Here is a 24,972-nt window from a genome sequence, read left to right as displayed (position 1 = left end):
AAAATACAGAATAATCTGAATAGATCATTTGTTTAGACTTTCTTAGTTTATAACTAGATTATGTGTATTTATCTGTTTATTAATGCAAAAACTAGCTGGGTTAATGCCACAAATGACTTTGTGTTCTGCATGCAAAAATGTTTGAATCTGCACTTTGTTTTAGATAAGAGAAGTGGAAACACAGTGCAGTACTGGCTGCTCCTGGACCGCATTGTTCAACAGATGGTCCTGCAGAATGACAAAGGTCACGACCCTGACGTCACACCATTAGAAAACTTCAATGTAAAGAATGTGGTTCGAATGTGAGTTTGTCTCTGTCTCTTTTTTTTTTTTGCAACTTTATCTTAATTGTGTTTGTTTGTTTTTTTTAACGATTTTCTTTGGCATTTATATGTTGCTGTAGTGTATTTATAGTAGTTGTAGTTTTTGTATGCCCTCATTAAGTCTTTGCCAAACAAACCAAGATCTGTACTGGATTAATGAGTTTTTCCTTAAATCACATCACTTATCCTCTTTCAGGCTTGTCAACGAGAATGAGGTGAAACAGTGGAAGGAACAGGCAGAAAAAATGCGTAAAGGTCAGCACATGTTGTCCACATTGATGTTTCTTTTACAGCAGACTGTTTTTTTGTGTTAAGATTCAATTCTCTATAACTGTTGATGCATTCACATCTTGTAGGAATTACCATTCTTGAATTTCATGTGACTTGACGTCATGCAAAATGAACATTTTATCTATACTTTTTAGCTTTTAATAAAATGTTATTTACAGTTTATATTTTTAATTTCATGAAAGCATTGAATATAATGTTTGTTTATTCATTCATTCAGAAGATAATTTTTTTCAGTTGATAGATTTTATTTTGTAGTATATTTGTATGCAATTCTCCACCTGTTCATGTAGGAATTATCACTCTGAATAAACAACAATGAAAAAGTTGTCAAACTTGAACATTGACTTGAAAATTTATTAATAATTAATTGACATCTGTTTGGCATCGTAAGCGTTGCCATATAAACTAATCATTTCTAAAAATGAGAACAACATCAGCTCAGAATAGATTCTTTGAATTGTCATCTCATAATTATGTTAATTCTGACACAACCCTAACATAGGCTATTTATTTCAGTTTGATTCAGCAGGCTAGAATGCATTGTCTTTGACGTATAACATTTTGCCCTTTAATGTCTTTGTCTTGTAGATCACCATGAGCTTCAACAGAAGCTGGAAAAGAAGGAGCGAGAGTGTGACGCAAAAACTCAGGAGAAGGAGGAGATGATGCAGACGCTCAACAAGATGAAAGAGAAGTTAGAAAGAGAAATGGGGGAACACAAACTAGTCAAGCTGCAGTTGTCAGAAATGACTGCCAGACTACATGACCTCAGCACGGTATGCTGAGGATGTCAGAAATATATACAAAAAAATATATATATGTAAATGTCCTTTTACAAAGGCAGACATTAATAACGACCCACCACTGTTCATCCCTTTTGTATTTCTAGAGACAAATAGCTAGTGTTCCTGGAGGTCCTCCCGTCCCTTGTCCTCCGGGTGGGCCTCTCCTACCCCCTCCACCTCCTCCACCTCCACCAGGTGGCGTGATGCCTCCTCCACCACCTCCTCCACCGGGCAGTGCCCTGATGCCGCCACCTCCTCCACCGCCCCCAGGTGGCCCCCCGCCACCCCCTGGACGCCCACCTTTCAGTGCAGCTCCACCTCCGCCAGGAGCTCCCATGGGACCTTCCCTGAAGAAGAAAAGCATTCCTCAGCCGTCCAATCCACTCAAATCCTTCAACTGGGCCAAGCTGTCTGAGGTGAGACTGGCGTGGATTACAGGGGCTGACTTGGTCATTCTGACAGTCACAGAGACTAAAATCTGTTTCATAAGCCTCTACTTTTAATCAAGAAACACTTTGGGAAGTCTAGTGACAGAAATTGGTGTCAAAACTGTCCTATATTTTCCAGGTTGTCAGCAAAATGTCATATGGGTAGAAGACTAGATTTAAACTTTTTAATATCATTAAACAATTTTTATATATAGACTTTTTAAAGAGAATGTTGTTTTTTTTATTAAATTAAATACATCCATTTTGATCTGTCCTTTTTAGTATTTAATTTAATTTATTTAGATTTTTAAATTCTTTAAACTATTTCCATCTATACTCTTTAGAATTGAATTGAATAAAATGTTATTTATATTTTTAATTTTATGGAACCATTTTTATCCATACATTTTAGCATTGAATAAAATGTTATTTATTTAGACTTTAAATGTTATGAAAACATTTTTATTTCCATTTTTTAGCATTAAATAAAATGTGCAGATTTATTTATATGCATTTTTTCCCCATCTTCTTTATCTTAGATTTATTTTTTAATTTTGCAATGCAGTTATTACGATTAACGAAATATACTGTAGCATGTGACTTACAACATGTGACTTTGCACTGGACAATAATTAAGTTAAACTTTCCACTCTGTTTCACAGAACAAGCTTGAAGGAACTGTCTGGGCCGACATTGACGACAGCAAAGTTTTCAAAATCCTAGACTTGGTGGACATTGAGAAGACCTTCTCTGCCTATCAGAGGCAACAGGTCACTAAACAATGCTTCTTTCTCTGGTTTCATCCAAGATGATCTCACAAAGCATTCACTGTCTCTCATGCATGGTATTCATATGTTTACCCATGGTAATCCTGCATCACAGAGCATGGGGTTTGAATTAGCAGACTGTAAAATGCATTGATATCACCAGCAGTTCTCTATGAAAAGCAGACATTGGCAAACTGTCCTCATTACGCTTGGTAAACCACACACTTAGTCTCATTGTAAAGTGATTACATATATTTTTTATGACTTTACAGTCAAATTAGAGAAGAAAAAAGAAAAAGCTAGGTTGGATACAGCTTGAAACTTAATTGATCGTGTCTTCATAATCACATTTTAAAACAGTGCATAAATTATTTTAACTTTTTGTAGGTCTTGAAAGCATGCTTAATGCATTAAAACAGATATTCATTAAACCTCTCCAATTTCACCAAATTCTCTAAATTCTATAGATTTAATTATGAAACCCATTTTTGTCTCAGAGTAAAAATAAATAAAAATGTAGTTTATGTGATATATCTTACACCTACAACTTAATATCTCAATTGTGACTATTTCTTGTAATTGCAACTTTATTTCTTAATAGCAATTCAGTTTTACTATGTTTCTAGTAATTCATTTTTCACAATTGCAATTTACTTTCCTGTCATTGCGATTATTTGTTGTAATTTCTCAGAACTGTGCAGATTTCCACATCATGAACAGAATTTTTAATTTGCTAGAGAAAAGACAAATTTTGGCGAGTATTGGAGAGCATCTAGATTTTAGATGCAAGGTCGAGTTGGAGAGGTAGCTTGTGATGTTTAGCTGTTGTTTAGACATTTACCGGTCATCTGTGAGTAACTAGCATGCATCTTTCAGTGCACACACACATTTACACTGCATTTACAGGCTTTCATGCACCCTCACACTCCCCATTCACCACCCCAATAATGTCATCATGTGCACATGCCTGTTTGAGTTTGTTTTGGCTGAATTCACCAGACTACACTGTCTCTCTAACATGTGCTGCATCTCCCTTGCTTCTTGCCTGCATTCTAGGACTTCTTTATGGTCAATAACTGCAAGCAGGTAAGTGTGGTTGAACAGATCTAATACTGTTTGCATCATCTCTACCCCACTCGCTCTTTCTGTCATTTATTTTGATTCCAGACAGTATTTAAAAGTGGAAACCTAATGCGACTTTACTGATAATGTTTATATAAACTGCACATATGCACTGCTGGTCAAAAGTTTGAAATCAGTATATCAGAATGATTTCTGAAGATGAGAGTAAAGGCTGCTGAAAATTCTGCTTTGCATCACAAGAAAAATTTTAATTTTAAATTATATTAAAATAGAAAACAGTTATGAATTCTGATGGTTTTTTACCTTTTTTATTGCATTTTTGATCAAATAAATGCAGACAGTGAGATTATGCAGACTTATTGCAAAAACATTCAAAAATCTCAATTATTCCGAACTTTTGACTGGCAGTGTTAGTTTGAGATTCAGAATCAGAGTGTATTGATTCTTTTATTTTAATTCTGATTTGTAAAGTTGCTCTTGAGTGAAATGTATCTCCTTTGTGACTCCGACCACAGAAGGAGGCTGAAGACGATGCGCTGAGCTCCAAGAAAGTCAAAGAGCTCTCTGTCATCGATGGCCGCCGGGCTCAGAACTGCAACATCCTTCTCTCACGGTGAGTGATGTGTCTGCCCCGGGTATGAGTTCACCTCCGGCTGGCGTGTGGGCGTGTGGGTGTGTGTGGACCTCACTGGCCCTCCAGATGTAATGTCATATCCTGTGGGTAAAACCTTCCGGTTCCTGCATCCTGGTTTGATACTGTATCTTCCACCTTGGTTATTGTACCATTTCCTATCAATGAAAGACATACTGCTCCTTAGTTTCTTCACATATATACAGTATGAGGTCGCTTCCTTGAATTCTTTGTAAATCAGTGCAGCATTGGCCTTTAAAAATCAACAGGAACCATGTCTCATTAATTAAGAGCCTTAAATCATTAAAAATCATTTTTCAGCTTGACAACCTGGTTGTTATTGCCAGGAATGATATTTGACTTTTGCAGAAGCTCCACAAATTGCTGTGGTTTGGAATTTCCATATTAAAAATCACCCTTTGGGTGCTCATTTATTAAATATTTTGGCTGACATTATAAGACAATTATAATGTTACATAATATTTATATTTCAAATAAATCATTTTCTTCTGAATGTTCTATTCACCAAAGAATCTTGAGGATTTCATGGTTTCATGGTTTTTAAAAAAATATTATGCAGCAAAACGGTTTCAAATGTTTCTTGAGCACCTAATCAGCATGTTAGAATGATTTCTGAAGGATCATGACACTGAAGACTGAACTGATAACTTTTTTTAACTGTATTTTTAATTAATTAAATGCAGCCTTTTTAAGGTTTATGAGATGTCTTTCAAAAACATTTAAAAATCTTACTGCCTCCAAACCTTTCAATGATAGTGTACCATATTTAAATATATTCCTTCTATTGAGTTTTTCCCAAAATCTTAGCAGAAAATGTGGAAGAATGGCCTGCTTATGGGTCCTCCATTTCCCCGCACAAATTGTTTTTGCAATCATATAATTAATTTTAAAAAATCAGTTCAGAAAAACAAACAAATGAATAAATAAAATGCCTCTTTAAACAAATCACTATTAAGATTTAGTATCCTTTCCGTGTATCCAGGCTCCATTTAATGAAAAGACCACATATTGATTTATTTAATATTTTATTGGATTAATTTAGCCATTTCACATCCCACAGAGAGTTATTAGCATTTCTTTAGAAAAGGTTGTGCAAATTTATATTATTTTAATTCCTCATGTCTCATTACCTTGATTTCATCTTCAAAGAATATATTGTCAATTCAAACCTCAGGAAATATTTTCATTCACTTATAATAGGACGATCAAGCCCCTCTTACTCAAAATATATGACATAATAAAGGAAAATACTACTGCGGGTCCTAGTTGTAGAACTCCTAGGGTAGTTGAAGATTATTCAGGGTTTCCATTTCTCCGGTTTAGAGAATACAGATGTGACTGAAGTGTGAGAATGAGCTTAAATTAAACAGGCTTCCATGCAGTGCTTAATACTTTAATTATCCAAGGTTCCTTCTCAGTAGTGATATTGTTCTTATAAATATCTTTCATTATAGGATCCATTTCTTATTTTAGTTTAAATATCTGTTTGTCACCTCAGGACTACCCTTTCTGTACGAAATGAATCCCACAAAGCAAACTGTAAGTTAGTCAGAGCTGCCAGTCCAGACGGTGTCGGATATATAACAGCTCACTGACTGACTGCGGTTTGGCTTGGGTCCCAAACACCAAAGGCTCTCCTAAAGCAAGACTCCAAACTACATGAAACAAACCAGACCAATTCCAGTACTGCCAGATTCATTCCAAAATCCTCCCTGCAGATTCTTTATTAATGACAGTTTTTGAACGATGACATCGAGACCCTATCTTATGCACGTTAACAGCTGACTTCAGCACCATCTGTAGATCATGACCTGTGGTTCTATTACACTCTCATCCTCCCTAAATGGTCTCTTAGGATCTCTACAAGCAGAGATTTGGGTGTAATCCATTGTACAGCCACCGAACGGACCACCCAAGCTGAGATTCACAGGGATTTAAATAGTTTCGCTTCTCAAGTGGAAGCCTGTAGAGTCATTAGTGTTGGTTTAGGAAAAGTGAATGTGGTGCTGGACGTCAAGGCGGTGGAGGGTGAGATGGTGGTCTGGCTGGAGGGAGATGAGACTGACGAGTAACATATGCTCAGTGATGGCTAATTAGAGCTTAGCGATCAGATCAACTCATTGTTGACAGTTCTCAACTTTTTTCTGTGCAGTTCTTGCACAGAAATAGATCAGAAAGGACTTTACACTTTAGATAAAAAATCAAATATCTTTTGATATACTATATAACTCCACAAGATTTTCCTCCCACTGTCTCCTGCTTATTATTTGCTGATTAAACAATAAAGAGGGAGTCTTGTGGTTACGCTAATGACATCCTAATAATGACGTTGGCTTGCCTCTGAATGAACTGAGGCTGCCATTATTTCATTCTTTTCCTTCCTGAGTTCAACTTCACTCACTCCTGTAAGCATGTGAACTTTATTAGAAAGAACTCGGTAACAGAACGCTGGGAATTGGAAGCGCTGCTTGGCACAAACACCTCGACTCGAACATGGAAAGAGCTCTGGCTGTGTTTCACGTCACTGCTGTGGTTTGCAGTCTCTCTGGATGCTGGCTGGGGAACGAAGGCTGCTCTCCAACGCTGATCTCAGACCCGTCAAACACCTGTTCTTCTTGGCCTATAGTCCGCACACAGCTATCTCTGGATCAGATGTGCATCTATATCATTAATGTGCAGTCTTGGCTGCACTGGTGGATTCTACTCTGGGCAGTTTTGGCCGTGTCTATCGGAGGGCTATAAGGTGATCTGCCAACACCTTCAGTTTTAGGAGGAAGATACATACAGTACTTGTCATGTATAGCTCAAACTAATTGGAGGAAAGGCCAGGAACTCGCATACGACAAACTGACCACAAATGCCATCTTACTGTTGAGATGTAACCAGTGATGATCACAGATTATTTAAAGCAGGCAAATGCTGGGTTAATTTATATGAGACATGCGATAATATCACTTATTCACTCCAGTAATGATATATAGAGTTAGCCAAGAAATTCTTGGTAACTGGAACAAACAATTGGGTCCAACATTGGGCCTCAAGATTAATAGCTCTTCTAAATAACATACACTAATTTATTTATACTATATGGCAAAGGAAATTTTATGCAAGCGGAGGAAATTCCCAGCAATTCCCTTTTCTCAGTGTGATTTATTGGAGTTCACTGAGTTTTCTGCTGATGTGGATCTATCACTCCGATTTAATTTGGGAATTCATTTCAAATGAATTTATCTGTCCCAGTCTTCTTGATCTGTTTATCCTATGCTTGTGTGTTTCAGATTGAAACTTTCCAATGAGGAAATAAAGAGAGCCATTCTGACTATGGATGAACAGGAAGATCTGCCCAAGGACATGCTGGAGCAGGTGAGTGTGAACTGACAGAAGGAAAAGCATTCTGGGTTTAAAACGGCTATCATGGTTAACAAACATGTATGGAAATCTGTTTCCGCCTTAGAGTTAAAAATGCAACAGGTAATGGTGAGAGTAAGTTTAAAATAACAAAAAGAGTCACATTGTGAGATATAAAGTCATATTTGTACAGTCTGTATAGTCATATTTGTGCAATAAAGTCCCAACTTTACAACTGCAATAATGTGAGATATTATTGCAATTATGTTAAGTTGCAATTATGATAAAAAAGTTGCATTTGTGAGCTACACAGTCACAATTATGTAAAATAAACAATTATGTAAAAAGTCATAAATTGTGAGATATAAAGTCGCAATTATGGGAAATAATCATGGAAATTCACACTTATGAGACACTTGTCAATTATGAAATATAAAGATGCAATTACTAGAAATAAAGAATTATGAGATTTAAAGTTGCAATCATGGAAAAAAAGTCACATTGTGAGTTATAAAGCTGCAATTGTGACATAAATGTAACTGTAAGAAACTAAGTTACAATTTAACAATTAAATATAGCACTTTTTTATTATAAGGCAGAAACAATTAATTTAATTAATGGTGTTTTCTTCACTGCTCCAGATGATGAAGTTTGTCCCAGAGAAGTGTGATGTGGACCTACTAGAGGAACACAAACATGAGTTGGACCGCATGGCAAAGGCAGACCGTTTCCTCTATGAAATGAGCAGGTAGGACGGGTAATCATCATGGTGACAGTTTAAAGGGGCTGTTCATATAGGACACATTTTATTTTTTAATCATTGGTCTTTGTAAACATACACAAGTCTTTGACCATTGTGATGCATCTTGAGTAAAAAGAAGTAAAAAAATAACTAAAAAAAAAAACACATCACGAGTGTGAATGGACCCTAATTTGATTAACTTTTTCCCTTTTCTCTCACAATTCTACTTTTATCCTAAGGAGCTTTATTTAATTAGATAAATGTGAGGACTTAACTAAGTTCGTCTTTGTCCATTTAAAAATACAAGCTCCGCACTTGTTAAAAATGAAGACATTCAAGAGCTCCAAAAACTTAACCTGATAACTACATTTTACTACACACTACCCATAAGCCCCATTGCTGACTGGCTTGGATTTTTATTTCATCTTGGCACCACGATGAGCGTCGTGCTGTTCACCTCCACAGTCCAACACAGTGGATTTCATGATGTTGGCCTGGTACGTTGTATGTAAGGAATATCTCATCCGTGAAGGCCACCCACCACTGTACAGTGACACACACACACACACACACACACACACACACACACGTGGTGTCAGGAGTAAATGTGATTTCCTGCAGGAAGGAAGGAAAAGGGTTATGAATCCTGGGTGACACATTGATCTGGTCAAGCTGAGGATCCCATTCAGCATCAGTATTTTTTGTAACTGAATAAGTACTATCTCATCATAGAAATGCAGCAGCCTTATGTTTTCTAGCAGAGGGGCTTAGCCAAACAAAGCACAGGTGCCTTGGCTTGCTTGCTTTTTCTTCCTCTGTTTATGAGACCCTAGTGAGTTTTTTTTTTCTTCACTCCACTGTGGCTGATGTGTTTGGAGTTTAGAGGATGGAAGACAAATCTTTCCAAGAATCGACTGGGTTGTCTGATTTTAATCTCTAAGGCTGTGTTTGGCCTCTCGGCAAGTGCAGTAACCAAGGTGATATTCCCCGACACGAGAGTGCTGAATGCAACACAGCAGCGTCAGGGTCAGATCACTGGTTCAGGCTGTTTGTTCTTTATTCAGTGGAACCATTTATGCTGTGTATACAGATCATATGCGTTTCATTGTGTCATATGCAAGACAATAAATCTCTATAGCTCATTTAGAATCTATTATGGGTGATGTTGTGTGCAGTCCTTTTAATGGACCTTGCTTTTATATTTAATGTACTTTCCCTTTTTCCCTTGTCCAATCCTCTATCTTTGTCCTTCCCACAGAATAAACCATTATCAGCAGAGGTTACAGTCTTTGTACTTCAAGAAGAAGTTTGCAGAGAGGATTTCAGAAATTAAACCTAAAGTTGAAGGTTTGTGCATGTGCACTTTTAAATACATTTAAATTGTAAAAATGTCAGTTGATTACCTTTTTTTTAATACCTATTTTGAATTGACAGTCCCATTTTTAGTGTATAAGTATTTATTCAATTGCAGAATATTCAGATTAATATTCAGATCAATTAAAATGTAAAGTATAATTTATATAATAAAAAGAAATTTAAATTTTATATATATATATATATATATATATATGTTTTTATATTAATATATATATATATATATATATATATATATATATATATATATATATATATATATATATGTTTTTATATTAAAATACAATAAAAAATATATATTAAATTATTATATATGTACAGCACTTATCAAAAGTTTAGAAACATTATGATTTACATACAGTGAACTAATATAGTGAACTATTATTTCAATTTAAGATGACTGTTTTCTTTTGCAATATATTTTAAAATGTATTTTGTTCTTGTGATGCCAGTCTGAATATTCAGCAGTCATTACTCCAGTCTTCAGTGTCACATGATCCTTCAGAAATAATCATTCTAGTATGATTTGCTGCTCAACAAACATTTATTATTATTATTATTAATGTTGAAAACAGATGTGCTACTTAATATTTATGCCGAAACCATGATAATACTACTATTCATTTGGTTGTGTGTTTGTGTGTGTTTAATAGAAATTAATGCTTTTTTTTTCAGCAAATATGCATGAAATTGATTACAAGTGACAGGAAAAACATTTATAATGTTACAAAAGATTCTATTTCAAATTAATAATGTTTCCACAAAATATTAAGCAGCAAAAACTATTTATAACATTGATAATAATAAAAACCATTATCAATAACTGAGCACTAATAATAACTGAACTGAAATATTAGACCATCATATTAGAATGAAGGATCATGTGACATGGAAGACTGAAGTAATGGCTGCTGAAAATTCAGCTTTGCATCACAGGAATAAATGACATTTTAATGTCAGTGATAAAGATTACAGTATAATTCATGAACATTAACATTTTAGGCTTGTTTTACATTGCATGACTATTTTCACTTTGCAGCGCTGACCAAGGCCTCAAAAGAGGTGCTGCACAGCAGGAATCTCAAGCAGTTGCTGGAGGTGGTGCTGGCGTTCGGCAACTACATGAACAAAGGACAGAGAGGCAATGCTTACGGCTTCAAAATCTCCTCACTCAACAAGATTGCAGACACCAAGTCCAGCATCGACAAGTGAGAAGATATATCCTAACGTTTATGAAAGAATAAACAGCTTTTATATTCATACTTTTATTGTTATCTTTGTCCCACTGCAGGAATATCACTCTCCTACACTACCTGATCACCATTCTGGAGAAGAAGTACTCTAAAGTCATGCTCTTCTCAGAGGAGCTGCAGAGCGTGCCGGAAGCTGCAAAAGTAAAGTAGGTATAGCTGCGGAGTGGCTGGTGTGCGCTTCTTTCGTCAGCTTTACGATTTACAGGCCTTTAGGGTCTACTTGCGCTAAATGGATTTTGGAAATAGTTTTTGCGGTGTCACTCCCGCCCTGCTTAAATCCATGCTGTGGGTCATACAAGCTTTTGGTTACTCACATATGCAGAGCAAAACCCTAAATTATAGTTGGAGGAAATGGGGCCCTTGGCTCTCTGTGCTGAAATATATAAGTGGAAGGGAGATACATGCATACCACCACAGCAGACAGAGTGTGAATAGAGCTCCACTCGATGACCTCTCGAGATCGGTGTGCTGCTGTGAAGTGCGTGCCAACAAATTTGGGCCAAATTGTGAGTGATATGCTTGTGACACTCTTGCCCTTTTGAAAATAGTTTCTAATTTTGAGTCATTGCCTTAAAGGGACTATCCGAATGTACAGTAAAGCGGCCACTAAACTACTTTTTAAGTCTCGCCAGCGAGACTAATGTAATCATGCTCGGTTCACAAGTGAAGTCACAAGACAAATTTTGCCCATGATCTCATTTGAGAGTAAAAAGAATGAAACAAGGGATTCTGTTTGTTTGACTCAGTCTATCAATCAGTGTCATTTATTCAGCAAATAAAAAAATATGTTGCACAAGGTACAGTGAGTTTTGAGTGGCTAATCAGCAAGTGCAGACAGGTTTTTCCATAACAACGTCTTTGTGTACTTTGATGGTTCAGTCCGTTACAATGGCCTATTTGTGTGGAGGGAGGAATAAAGGCTAACAGTTCTGCAGCTAAGAATAGCTGAGCTCTAAACAGAGCCGTTCACGCACATTATATGCAGTATCTGACTAATGGAGTCACTTGAGTGCTATCATAGGGGTTAAAGTTAAGATAAATGCCTGTTATGCATATCTGTGCTTCTTATCAGTGTGACTTGTTTGGATGAAAGGCTAAAAACGGTCCGCCTGTATGGATATGGAGACTTTTGTTACATGACAATATATTTAAAAAGGGCCTATTATGTACAGCTGACCGTGATTGAGAGATGCATATGAAAAATATTAAAATATTTAATAATTAAATCAGACTAAAAAATATAAAACTTGTATTATTTTAATGGACCTGAGATAACATTAACTAATGTACTGATGTTAACAAAGATGAATAAATAGTGTAACGAATGTTTTGCTCGTTGTTAGTTAATTTAATGCAACATTAACTAATGGGACCTTATTGTAGTGTTAACAGTTTTTTTATTTTATTTTATATGGCAAGTAAAATACATTTTTGGAAAATGAAACAAAAAGGTATATAAAAATACATTTAAATTGAATTTATATAAAAATCTAATAATTAAAATCATTAAAATATATAATAATTGTTGGTAAATTTTAAATAGTTTTAATTATCTAAATTCTATTAGTCATGTATTACTAAATGAAGAATTTACAAAATAGTAGCTGTGGAGTAAAGTGTTATCAGATGCTGCAAATATTAACTAATAAATGTAAGCTTTGCCTCCAATTGCAAGCTTTCTCTCATTTTTAAGTATCAAATATGAATAATATTCAGTAGTTAAATATGAAAAAAGTTTTGGTATGGGATTATGCATTTAGTATCCCCCCCACTTATTCTTTTTGTTTGTTTGTTTGTTTTTTAAATTAACTAATTTACATATTTCCAACAGATTCAACTTGCCGCTTTATGTGGCCCAATTAGCCCCTTATGTGGAACAACACTTCTTAATATCAGATATCTGTGTCCCTATGCTATAGACATATAGTAGACAGACTAAAGTATTAGTTTTTATCATTTCTCTTAACTTAATTTAAAAGTGGCAGTTTACCCCCCTTTCCTCTAGAAAATGCTCTATGATTGTGTCTTTCCAGCATGACTGAACTGGAGAAGGAGATCAATCATCTTCGTAGTGGCTTGAGGAGCGTTGAGAGCGTAAGTGCTGCATGATTCCTCTTTGTTCTCAAGCTTAAAAGCAAATCATCTACACAGTTTCTCTCTCTCATGCAGGAGTTAGAATTCCAGAAGAAGAGTCCTCAGCAGTATGGGGATAAGTTTGTGTCGGTAGTCAGCCAGTTCATCACAGTGGCCAGTTTCAGCTTCTCTGATGTCGAGGACTCCCTCAGTGAGGCCAAAGAACTGGTGAGTTAGTGTCGGACTGCATTTGCTCTTCCTAGGCAGTATCTTTAAGATGCACATCCTGGTGCTCAGCCTTTCCTACGAAGGCCAGCTGTAGCTGCGGTCACCCTCGACATCCTGCAGCGCGAAGGAGCTGACCTTCAACCTCTCGCTGTGAACGCTTCCTTTGTAGTGACCCTGGCACTTTCACTGGCCTCTGGGGGCCTCACAGGACACAGAAAGGGAACAGGACATACAACTCTTATTGCTTTTGAGAGGTCCATCTGTGCAGAGGGAGGCAGACAGTTGTTAACACACACACTACACAATAACTTCCAGTCCTGTGAGGGGAAATGGGTGTAAAAAATGTCAAGGTTTTTTTGTTACTTGGTTTTTGATAGGTAAAGTGCAGCAAGTTCATGATAGTGGGCTTTTATGACAGATTGTGATAGTTTCAGATGTTAAAATCTCTCATAAATGGGACGGCCCACATTCAAGTTATAGAAACGTACTCTTTGTATTCAGGTTGGTTTAATATATTTAATGGTACAGTATTTCATGCACATTAAATATGATATCATCTGTTTTGTTTTGGGGGTTTTTCAGTGTTTTTTAAATATTAATAAGCGGCGAAACGGTTTTGTTAAAATATATTTGTATTTTAATGCATATCTGATTGACTTATCAGTAAGGACCTACACGTAAATGCACAATAACATGCCACATGCATTCTATAGCAGAAAAGATGCATCTCCAACCTAACCTAGGCATCCTGTCTGAAGTCTGAGACAGATAAGAAGAGATATAAAAGCAGGGCAAAGGAGAAATACAAATATGCCCCTTGGCTCAGGCACATACAGGAGCAGGAACAGGAGCAGTTCCATATGGCAGAGATAAAGGCACATCAAAGCATTGTGGGAAGACTAGGTCTCCTCCCCTGTGGTGAGAAGGCACGAGGCAGCAGCAGTGTCATGGCAAGACTCCAGTCCCCTGTGTTTAGGCTGTAATCAGTCACTGGAGAAATCTGGGTTAACAAGACCACTTTATGCTTGGCTACCAGTGACTGGATAACTAGCAGTGCGTCACACTTCATTTACCAGAAGTTCATTAGACACCCAGAGTTTGTTATGCTACTGTCTGGCAGTCTCACTGCAATTAATTTTTCCTCACAGTCTGCACTTTCGTTGCACTGTAAAACTTTTAAAATATTTTTTAATATAATTATGAACATTTTTTATTTATTTATTTCATTGTCACTACATCTCACATTCAGTCTGCATGTTTTTATGTAATACGAAATTAAGAATATGGTTTTCTGTGATAAATTGAATACTGTTGGAGCAAATTGTGCTGTAAATTATAACCATGAAACAGTAACATTACTTAGCAACGTTGTTCAGTGACATCAATTGATTAATAATTTTATTTGTCATATTACTTATCTTACATTTTTTTTGTTACTATTAAAACTTTTTTTAAATGGAAAATTGTCTCTCAGCTGCATTATGAAGAAACAACCACAATTTCATTTTCAGTCACTAATGTAGCAACAACAGACCAGTAATTTATAGGGATTATTTAAAAAAGTAGTACACAGAATATGTTGCAAAAAAAAACTAATTGTTGAGCCATGTTTGTGCCTTTAAAATATTTGAAGAAGATTGAGTGTTTACGTGTTTTGTCAGGATTTTCTTGAGGTGTTCTTGTTCACGTCAGTACTCTGAAAAGTAAAGAGAGCAGGAAATGGCTTTCATATGACCTGTGCTTGTGTTCTCCAGTTCTTAAAGGCAGTCAAGCACTTCGGAGAAGACGCTGATAAGATGCAGCCTGATGAGTTCTTTGGGATATTCGACCAGTTCTTGCAGTCCTTTGCAGAGGCCCGTCAAGAGAACGAGAACATGCGCCGACGCAAAGAGGAGGAGGAGCGCAGGGCACGAATGGAGGTTCAGGTCTGTGAACTCTTTACACAAAATAATCAAATGATCAAATAAATGCAGCCTTTGTGAGTATAAGAGACTTCTCTCATGCATAAGAGAACAACTTCAACCTTCAGGTCCATAACTCATTTCTTCATTCTTCACTTATTCACTGCCAAATCTGACATCATCTTTTTGACATCTTTCAGCTCAAGGAGCAGAGGGAGAAAGAGAGGAAGGCTCGAAAAGCCAAAGAGAACGGAGAGGACGACGGGGGCGAGTTTGACGACCTGGTGTCCGCTTTGCGTTCTGGAGAGGTTTTCGATAAAGATCTGTCGAAGATGAAACGCAATCGCAAACGCATCAACAGCCAGACGTCAGACAGCGGCAGGGAGCGTCCAATTACCAAGCTTAACTTCTGAACGCCGCTCAAGCTGACCAACCCACTGACCAAACAGCCTCCCTGCAGTGGTGAATGTCTGGAGGACACTCATTAGCTCCTCTCCTCAGATTAAGCATGTTCCCGGGTAGCGGAAGAAAGCATGTTTACCCAAAGACGGTCAGTTTATCATGTGTCATCATGAGACTGTAATGGGGAACCTGTCTGAATGCAGAGAAAAGACTCCCAGAAATTAAGTTAATGATTTATTTCATCAAGAGTGCTGGAGCACCTGGATATTATCAGAGTTTGAGATAACTGAGTTTACTGATCGGACACGAGTCGGGAACTCACACTCATTTGACCATAGAAACTGCAAATCTTGTCAACACCAATTTTTCTTACTGTAACCAAACAAATCGCCAAAAGTGACACTGAGTCTTGGCATGCTAAAGCGTCACTCATCTGAACTACCCCAATTCTGGCTCTTCTGACTGATTCAAGGTTGGGAATGGATGTTATTTAAAGGTTTAATGACAAGAGTTTGTACATAGGTCACTGAAAAGCTGTAAAGTTGATTGTACACCTTTTAGAAAGTGAATATCTGCCCTTTTGACTAAAAGTGTTTTTTTTTTTTTTAATAATGCATAGAGTGTTTTTAAGGAATATTACTTACATCAATAACCAGGGCTGTGGGTTGCTTATTCAGAAAGAAGAGCGGATGACAGGATGACTGGGAATGATGTTTTTAAAGGTGTGTTTTTAGGGGCCACTGGTGCCCATGTTGTCTTAAACACTGTGGATGGTCTTTGTACAGACAATGCAGTTTCTGATGTCAAGTGTTGGTCTCTCTGTTTGAGGACTTTTCATGTGAAATAGTAACTGGATCAAGGCAATACTCTTCTTCCCTTCCGTTCTTCCTTCCTGGAGTTTCTCCTGTTTTTTTTTTAATCAGCAGCCTAGTTGTATGGTGTAACAAAGTTTCCTTTTTCAGTGTAAGATACCTCCATTGGACTTTTATAATTTAAGGAATATACAACCTTCCATTGTAAGATTAATCATAAGAGAATAAATGGAAGAATCTGAGTAGTATTTTCTGTTATGCTGTCAATTTAAGTTTCCTCTGATTGTTATTGAATGGTAAAAAGAATAACCAGTTAAGAAAAACGCTGGGGGTTTAATGATGATCATAAACTGAAACAATACCTTTTATTATTATTATTTTATTAATAACTGTGTCACTGCACTGTTCCTACAGGTTTTGCTTGGGCAAATATAGTCAAATGGTGCCCTCTGGTGTTCAATATTAACAAAATTATAATTCAAATTTTTAAATTATTATTCAGTCAGACAGATGATATATTAATGTCTTTTGAAAAGTGTTACCCTTCTATTATTCTTAAATGTTTAATACATTCGGGAAATGATTATTAACAATTCATTAACAATTACAAAGGCACACATGCAGTAGATGTAATTTATTATTCACATATATTTTGTTTTAATTTTATATTATTGAGTTCAATATATTGAATACATTTTATAATAATATTGATAGTTTATTTTTTTATATCATTTTTAAATATAATAAGATTGTATCAAATTATAATAATACCAAATTCATTTTGACATTTAAAGCACTGTCATATTTTTATTATTTAAATCACAACTGATGATGTGTTATTGTCTTTTGGAAAGTGTTCTTCTATTCCCTTTTATTATTCTAAAAATGTTTAGGACCTTTCAGAAAATTATCAGTACATCACACCAGATCTTCTGCATTAAATGTTTACAAGACTAGTCCTGTGGCTAGTAACAGTCACAGTACAACGTTCATTCTATATCTAAACATGATTTCCTTTACAAAGAACCTAAATCTGAATATTCACATGCCCTCAAGCTCAGAAGCCTTCTAGCAATGTACCTGCGATCAGAAATGTCAGTTGTAACCTCAAGTTCAGTGAGTCAGCGCAGAAGGAAGCCTCCACTCTGAGGGTCATCGCTCTCTTGGGTGAAGCTGGCCACACCGCTGTAGTGAGCGTGACCTGTGACCTCCACTACCACAGCCCTGAAGTCACCACATGTAGTCTCCTTCACCAACAGAACAGCTGCAATTACTGGTTTTGTTAAAGAATACAAACTACATTTCCAGGACTAGACTCTTAAATGACTGAGATGTATTATATAATGATTTGTACGTCACTTATTTAAAGCAATTAAAAGTTAAATTGCTATGAAAATCCGTTTAGATTTTCTACAGGTACCTCTATTGCTTTTCCTGTAAATACTGATCCTATAGCTCCACTCTTGAAGCTTCTGGTCTGGTTCAGTCCGATCAGGCCCTTATGGTACTGAAGAGCTATGCGAGCAGTGACACCTGACCCTGTACCTTACAACACATATAACAAACCTCTGTCACATAGACTGAGGAGCAAAAGACCAGTCCTGATCAACCAATTGATTTCATATTAGGAAGAACAGTCCAGAAGTCCAGAACTCCCTGTGTATGGATTCGTATAAACAACTGGTTTTAGAAAAAGCATCTTTGCCGTCAGTAAGGATTGTGCCATAGAGGAAGGCCAGATCCTCACTGACAGGATGGTACAGCTTTACCTAGGGTCATTACAATTAATTAGTGTGGTAAAATATGCAAATGATCATACAAATTACAGACTAATAAAACACAATGTTGAATGAAGCAGGTTTATGTTTCTTTTGCCTGCCAATAAAATCTCAAGAGTCAAATAAGATTATTTTAGAATTACTTATTTTTTTAGCTACTTTAGAATTTTAGCTAGTTTTAGTCATTATGTGCTTTTGACATGTTTATTCGTCTTTTCTAAATCACTTTATTTTTATTCTATTTTCAGTTTTACTAATTTTAGTATTTCAACTTAAACCTGCAATTAATTGCTAAGGCAACATTTCTAGTTTTTTTTTTTTTTTTTTTTTTTTTTTTAAGTTTCTTTTAAGTAGCATTTCTATTTTATTTTAGATTATTTCAATTAAACAAAAATGATTTTTTTTTTTCAGCTAGTTTTAGTTAACAATAACAACAGTTACCTGGGATTTAAAAGCATCACTCACAGCAGTGGCTGCATCCACCAAATCTCTGGTTTTGGACTTGTTGACGTCCAATCCAAACTTCTTAGCACTCACAAAAGCATAAAGAGCTCCACCATAACTAATGTCCACAGTGATGGACCAATATCCTGGTACTGAGACACTCGCATCTAGAAAAAGAACGATGGCAAATAATTAAACAGTGACACCGACTGAACATAATCAAACTTAAAAATGTTTTATGATCATATTATCATGATTACACCATATTGCTCACCTGTAGCAAAAGCAAACAGTGGCACACTGTGGAATCTGACAGTTCCAGTTTTCCCATTGAAATACTGTGTAAAGTTCTTCACTAAGCCGCAGGGGCAGTGTATGTTTATCTGTGTCTCTGGTGAAGTGGGCGTTTTAATCAAGCCATAATCCACCGCAAAGTGCATGAGAGCAATGACAGCGTGGCCACACACGGTGCTGTACCCTTCGTTGTGCATGAACAAGACACCGAGATCAGCCTCTGCTAACTCACTTCTGACCAGTATGGCTCCGTATATCATAGTGACCACGGGGCTTGAACATTAAGTCCTTCGAAGATGATCAAGATGCTCTCTCACATAGCGTTGTTTACCAAGGATAGTGTCCCCCTTCACCTCTGGATACCCACTCAGGATAATGCGCAGCGGCTCTCCACCTGTGTGCATGTCCACTACTGATAACACAGAGCCAGAGTGAGGGGGAGCTTTGGGACCTCCACAGATCACTCTGTAGTGTAAAAAAAAAAAACAGAATGAAAAACATATTTGAAGTAGTCTCTAAACTACTGTAAGTATAAGACAAAAGTTGGGTACAACAGGGTTAAAGAAATTGTTTTTGATCCACTTTTGTAAGATAATTTGATTTAACATGCAATGATTTTTAACATATTGCAGATTTATACTAATTACAATTGTCATGTGTTAAGACAAAATACTTCCATATTTATACATTTCTGTTGAGTTTAGTGTAGTTAACCCATTCAGACTTTTAATGCTGTCTTTTTTAATGACTATTAGACTGGTTAGAATTATTTTTGACCTAAATAAATAAATACATAAGTCTACATAAATAATAAATAATGTTTTTTCTTAACCCTACCTAAATAATAATAGTTTAGAGGTGATTACAAAGACAGTAAAAAAATACTGAAGAGTTACATTTACTTAATAGGATTTTGTAATGTACAGTGACTCTCAACAGGTAAGATGTACTGTCAACCTGCTTGATGTGATTCCAGTAATAATGCTTTAATAAATGCTGTCTAAAACGGAATCATATTATCATCAGATCATGACTGACAGCGGTGATTAAATTGAAATTTTGTATTCGGCGATCTGCTTTGAATCTACACTGACACTCAACTTTTTGGTAACATGTCAGAGTTGTAGGTGGAATGACATCCTTGAACTTGTATTACTGTAGCCCCAGTATTCTATTCAAATTTAACACATGGTTGATCTTCATACATGTTGGGACCATAATAAAAAGCGCATTTTCCTCAGAGGAAAAGAGGACATTTAGCCCCCTTACCCTAATCCTGAAGGCTAATGCACAAATACTGTAACAGCTGACATAATTGTGTCTAACGTTAGCTCTAGTATTGCTGAAATAATTTGAGAGATGAATAAATCAAAAGGCATCTTACCGGCAACTGTACGTTAAGTGTAAGTTCAACTGTTACTTATGAGAAAGATGTTCAGCAAAAACGTCAACAAACAGAAAACCTTAAATTTTAATAAATTCGGCTGTATAACTAAAAAACTTAATTGTGAAAATTGTTTTTGAATATAATATTTTTTACAATTAAGCCTGCTCGTTTTACGACCTTTTTAGGGTTTTGCTTTTCCAAATTCCTGTTGGAAAGTTGTGCAGTGGTTCATTATTGCCTCTCTGTGGCCTGGATGAGATTGACACTTTACTTACCTTGAGCTGAATAATAATTGTTATCATCCACAATAGACATCGATTTTGTTATGTTTTGAAAAATCTTTTCACTTCTGCATGAGACCTGATGACGTCATACAGAGAATTGTCGCGTGAGAGCATATAAAGGCGCGAATCTCTCTTGCTCATTTTGTAGGTTTTAAGTATTCGTTGGGGGTTATAACCGTACAACAGTATTATCGGTACAACTGTGTAATCATGGGCCTGTTAAGGAAGCTACTGAATCGTCTGTGTAATTTGTTAAATACTACGCCTGTACAAGAACCCCAACCCCATCCTGGCCAGGTTAATGAGACCCCTGTTAGGGCTTGTGAGGTACATGGTGATAGTGAGGCAAAGCGAGAAAAGAGTACGAGAAAGAGGAAGAGGTTTTGGAGGTGGCACTCTAGAAGAAAAATGTACAGCGTCGCTAAGACTGAGAGGCAGAACCTGACTCATGTGGCGGGAACAGGGACATACCGGAGACATAGTCAAAGTAAAATCACATGCCTATGTTATGAATTTATTATTATTTGTATAGATTATGCAAGTATTGATTGATGTATGACTTTTAAATTAGTAGGACCTCTGGTTATGTGTACAATTTTTTTTTTTCACAAAAAAAAAAAAAAAAAAACCCACAAGAAACTAATGAAAATTAAATTGAGTTGAGGATTTTTCATCTGAGTTTGATATAAGGATAGCTTTTTTAGCCTGGTGCCATTGCCACACTAGTCAATGTTTGAACATTTTAAGATCTAAAACAAATCAATTGACATTGTCTAGAAAAAAAAGGATTTTTCAAGTAAAAAGTGCCCCATACATGAAGAAACTCTTCGATATGGGTTTGCAATATTTTAATCATTTATTTATTTATTTGCTTTTTAGGTATTAAGGAAGTCGTTCCCATTGCTGAGTATCAGCTGGAGCAAGAAATCCTCCAACCTGCGGTCCTTGACTCTCCAGGGCATTCATCAGCAGATAACGACACTGATGCTCCAGTGCCTTTGTCAGCAGATGGCAGGTTTGACTCTGCAGTGAGTCTCTCAGTAGATCAGGACATTAACTCTGCTGTGAGTCCAAAAGCAGAAAGGGACGTTGCCTGTGCAATCAGTACCAAAGTAGATGGGGATGTTGCCTGTGCAGTCAGTCCCAAAGTAGATGGGGATGTTGCCTGTGCAGTCAGTACCAAAGTAGATGGGGATGTTGCCTGTGCAGTCAGTCCCAAAGTAGATGGGGATATTGTCTGTGCATTCAGTACCAAAGTAGATGGGGATGTTGCCTGTGCAGTCAGTCCCAAAGTAGATGGGGATATTGTCTGTGCATTCAGTACCAAAGTAGATGGGGATGTTGCCTGTGCAGTCAGTACCAAAGTAGATGGGGATGTTGCCTGTACAGTCAGTCCCAAAGTAGATGGGGATGTTGCCTGTGCAGTCAGTACCAAAGTAGATGGGGATGTTGCCTGTGCAGTCAGTCCCAAAGTAGATGGGGATATTGCCTGTGCAGTCAGTCCCAAAGTAGATGGGGATGTTGCCTGTGCAGTCAGTCCCAAAATAGATGGGGATATTGTCTGTGCAGTCAGTCCCAAAATAGATGGGGATATTGTCTGTGCAGTCAGTCCCAAAGTAGATGGGGATGTTGCCTGTGCAGTCAGTACCAAAGTAGATGGGGATGTTGCCTGTGCAGTCAGTCCCAAAGTAGATGGGGATATTGCCTGTGCAGTCAGTACCAAAGTAGATGGGGATATTGCCTGTGCAGTCAGTACCAAAGTAGACAAGGGCATTGACTCTGCAGGGCATGCCAAAAAATACAAGGGCATTGCATCTGCTGGGCGACCCAAAGTAGACGGGGGCGTTGCCTCTGCAGTGTGTACCCAAGTTGATGGCATCACTAACTCAGTTCCAGCAGGAGAGCTGGACAAGGGTAAGTTTACTTCCATAATCCACCATTTAGCTTTGTTGCAGTCCACTTAAATAGTCCTCCAGTGTATCAGATTAATGTAATAATTTGAATAATAAAACAAATAAAAGTGAATTGTCATTTTATTTAATGTCATCTACATTTATTTTCATGTAACAGATCACATTTGTTGCCGGTACAAATTTGGTGGAAGGCTGGGTGAAGGAGGATTTGGCTCAGTGCGTAAAGGGATTCGCCTGAAGGATGGTCTTAAGGTATGTTTTTTATTTACTTGTAAATTTTTGTACTGCAAATGTATGTTATGTTCAGTATTTAGAGAACTCCACCTTTTTAAACTCTCAGCATGATCAAACATGCTTTACCAGGTTTTAATTACTGCTTGTTAATTTACTTCTCTTCAGGATTCATGACTGGAATGAAATCACCTCTGTGCACTTTAATTGTTTATTCTTTGTTTTGTTAACCAGGTGGCTGTGAAATATGTCCGAAAGACAAAACGTACGACATATATTACCACTGTGAGTATGCTTCACTCTCTGCATTTTTCTTATCATTCACTGTTTATCATCTTATGATATAATAACATAATAACATCTTATACTGATGTTAGTCATATAACAAATGTTTTTTCAATAGGCATATACTGCCTTTGACGAACAAAGTGACAAGCAACCTCAGTCTAATTCAAACAATTTTCTTTGTTTTTTTTTTAGGCTTTTCACCCCAAACCTCTTCCTTTAGAGATTGCGTTGGCAGTCATGGTCAATAGGGAACCCAACTGTCAATGTATAATTAAATTGCTGGACTGGCAGGATGACCCAGACCACTACCTCATAGTCATGGAGCGCCTCGTGCCAAGCATGGATATGAGAACTTTTCTGAAATGCAGCGGAGGCATTCTCAGAGAGCAGACAGCACAGTACATTATGTGGCAGATAATTTATGCTGCTAACTTTTGCTGTAATCGTGGCATTTTTCATCGCGACATCAAGCTCGCAAACCTGATTGTGAACCCGACAACGTTAGAGATCAAACTAATCGACTTCGGGTGTGGGGACCTCATGAAGGATTCAGGCTACAGTACCTACAGTGGTAAGTATTATGAATCGCTTTGCTGTCAGATTGATGAATTCACTCAGACTCATCCTGTATATAGTCAACATGCTTGTGTTATAAACATCAAAAAAATTTCCTTCCTCCAGGCACAAAACCGTACTTCCCTCCAGAATATCATGACAGAGGCAGATACCATGCAAAGCCGGCGACAGTGTTTTCACTAGGGGTGCTCCTGTTCGGAATGCTGCATGGGCGATTTCCAACAGCCAAAGACTTGCACTGCTTAGGCAACAACCGTTCTGTATTTGCTGTGTCAAAAGGTGAGATGTTCAGCAAAGAATGAATAATTAGATAGCTTGTGTAAAATTAAGGTAATAATCAAATTTCTCTTATCCTTTTTGCACAGAATGCATCCTTTTTTTGTGGGCTTGTCTGCAGCGTCATCCAGAGCGCAGGATTCTCCTGGAGCAGATGCTTTATGATGATTGGTTTGTGTTGGGTTTTCCTAATGGCCTGCCATATAACCGGAATGCATCTAATCAGCATTCACATCATCGATGAGAAGTACTTTTATACTGTCAATGTTGTGTCTGGCAAGATGACTTGAGTGGCCTTTCCATGCCTCGATTTAAGCCTTTTTAATGGATGATTAAATATTGTAAATAGTTGTTAGGTTTTATACTTTTTAGATCATCCACTTAAGGTTGTTAAAATATTGTATACTGTATATACTGTAAATAGTTTTTTTTTTTACTTTTTATATTTAAAATATTTATATTTATATTTTTAAAAAAAAGACACATGGACAAAGCAGTCACTCTTGGTAAACTTTGTTGAATGCGAGTGCCATATGCTCGAATATGACCAGTCATCATCACCCAGGTGTTGATAGCACTGTGCGCAGGTGAGACCTGAACAGCACACGTTTCAGTCTGTTTAAACTAAACTCATTTAAGCCTTGCCAGTTTAAACATTCAAGAGCCAAAAGACGCAAAGGAGTGCTCTGTGTGAACATTTGTGTGTGTGCTCATCTGAAGCACCAAACCTGCGTCTCAAGAGAGTGCGCAAATACTAAGTTCTCTTTCAATACTTGAGCTTGAATGAACAAATTCACACAAAAAATATGTTAACATGGCCGTCTTTGTGAGTATCCTGGCAGGCATAGTCGAACATAAGTATCAGAGCACTAGATCCGTGCATAGTCTTAAAATTTTTAATGTTAATCAAACAACAAAAGACAAAGAAGTCACTCACTGTTCTTGACTGAATACTGTAGCTTTTGTAACTTTAATAAGGATTAATCTTTAATTTATACAATCAATTATGCAATGCTATTTTACATTTGATTACTTTCTT

General features: G+C 36.8%; 2 protein-coding genes and 1 pseudogene across 6 annotated transcripts in view; 2 read left to right on the top strand and 1 right to left on the bottom strand.

The window, feature by feature from the left end:
* Positions 1–16,710, top strand: part of LOC109071939 (disheveled-associated activator of morphogenesis 1-like) — a 68,927-nt gene extending 52,217 nt beyond the window's left edge. For 4 of the 5 annotated variants that reach the window (XM_042777638.1, XM_042777640.1, XM_042777641.1 and 1 more), the window contains exons 11-26: positions 164–302; positions 520–578; positions 1,203–1,390; positions 1,504–1,815; positions 2,490–2,597; positions 3,651–3,680; positions 4,193–4,290; positions 7,608–7,692; positions 8,319–8,425; positions 9,678–9,766; positions 10,833–11,001; positions 11,085–11,192; positions 13,080–13,140; positions 13,216–13,347; positions 15,102–15,272; positions 15,449–16,710. In XM_042777638.1, the coding sequence (XP_042633572.1) occupies positions 164–302; positions 520–578; positions 1,203–1,390; positions 1,504–1,815; positions 2,490–2,597; positions 3,651–3,680; positions 4,193–4,290; positions 7,608–7,692; positions 8,319–8,425; positions 9,678–9,766; positions 10,833–11,001; positions 11,085–11,192; positions 13,080–13,140; positions 13,216–13,347; positions 15,102–15,272; positions 15,449–15,661 (2,069 nt within the window). In that variant the 3' untranslated portion in view covers positions 15,662–16,710. The remainder of the gene's footprint in view (positions 1–163; positions 303–519; positions 579–1,202; positions 1,391–1,503; positions 1,816–2,489; positions 2,598–3,650; positions 3,681–4,192; positions 4,291–7,607; positions 7,693–8,318; positions 8,426–9,677; positions 9,767–10,832; positions 11,002–11,084; positions 11,193–13,079; positions 13,141–13,215; positions 13,348–15,101; positions 15,273–15,448) is intronic. The other variant, XM_042777642.1, reaches the window with a different exon arrangement.
* Positions 13,395–20,680, bottom strand: LOC109071941 (annotated as a pseudogene).
* On the top strand, positions 20,620–24,244 carry LOC109071917. Its single transcript, XM_042777643.1, has 7 exons — positions 20,620–21,136; positions 21,529–22,563; positions 22,720–22,814; positions 23,028–23,078; positions 23,274–23,652; positions 23,763–23,936; positions 24,023–24,244. The coding sequence occupies exons 1-7, from the start codon at positions 20,860–20,862 to the stop codon at positions 24,175–24,177; spliced, it is 2,166 nt and encodes a 721-aa protein (XP_042633577.1). The 5' UTR covers positions 20,620–20,859; the 3' UTR covers positions 24,178–24,244.
* The last annotated feature ends 728 nt before the right edge of the window (positions 24,245–24,972 follow it).

Source organism: Cyprinus carpio, chromosome A20 (genome assembly GCF_018340385.1).
Source record: "Cyprinus carpio isolate SPL01 chromosome A20, ASM1834038v1, whole genome shotgun sequence".
Lineage (NCBI taxonomy): Eukaryota > Metazoa > Chordata > Actinopteri > Cypriniformes > Cyprinidae > Cyprinus > Cyprinus carpio.
Note: the sequence above shows the minus strand (reverse complement) of the source record. Positions and strands in the feature narration are given on the sequence as shown.

Bases quoted from the DNA above. Each gene is read 5' to 3' on its own strand.
- LOC109071917 (XM_042777643.1), top strand. From the start codon at position 20,860: ATGGGCCTGTTAAGGAAGCTACTGAATCGTCTGTGTAATTTGTTAAAT. The intron at 22,815-23,027 runs GTATGTTTTTTA...TTTGTTAACCAG, and splicing joins GCCTGAAGGATGGTCTTAAG to GTGGCTGTGAAATATGTCCG. The intron at 23,937-24,022 runs GTGAGATGTTCA...CTTTTTGCACAG, and splicing joins TGTATTTGCTGTGTCAAAAG to AATGCATCCTTTTTTTGTGG.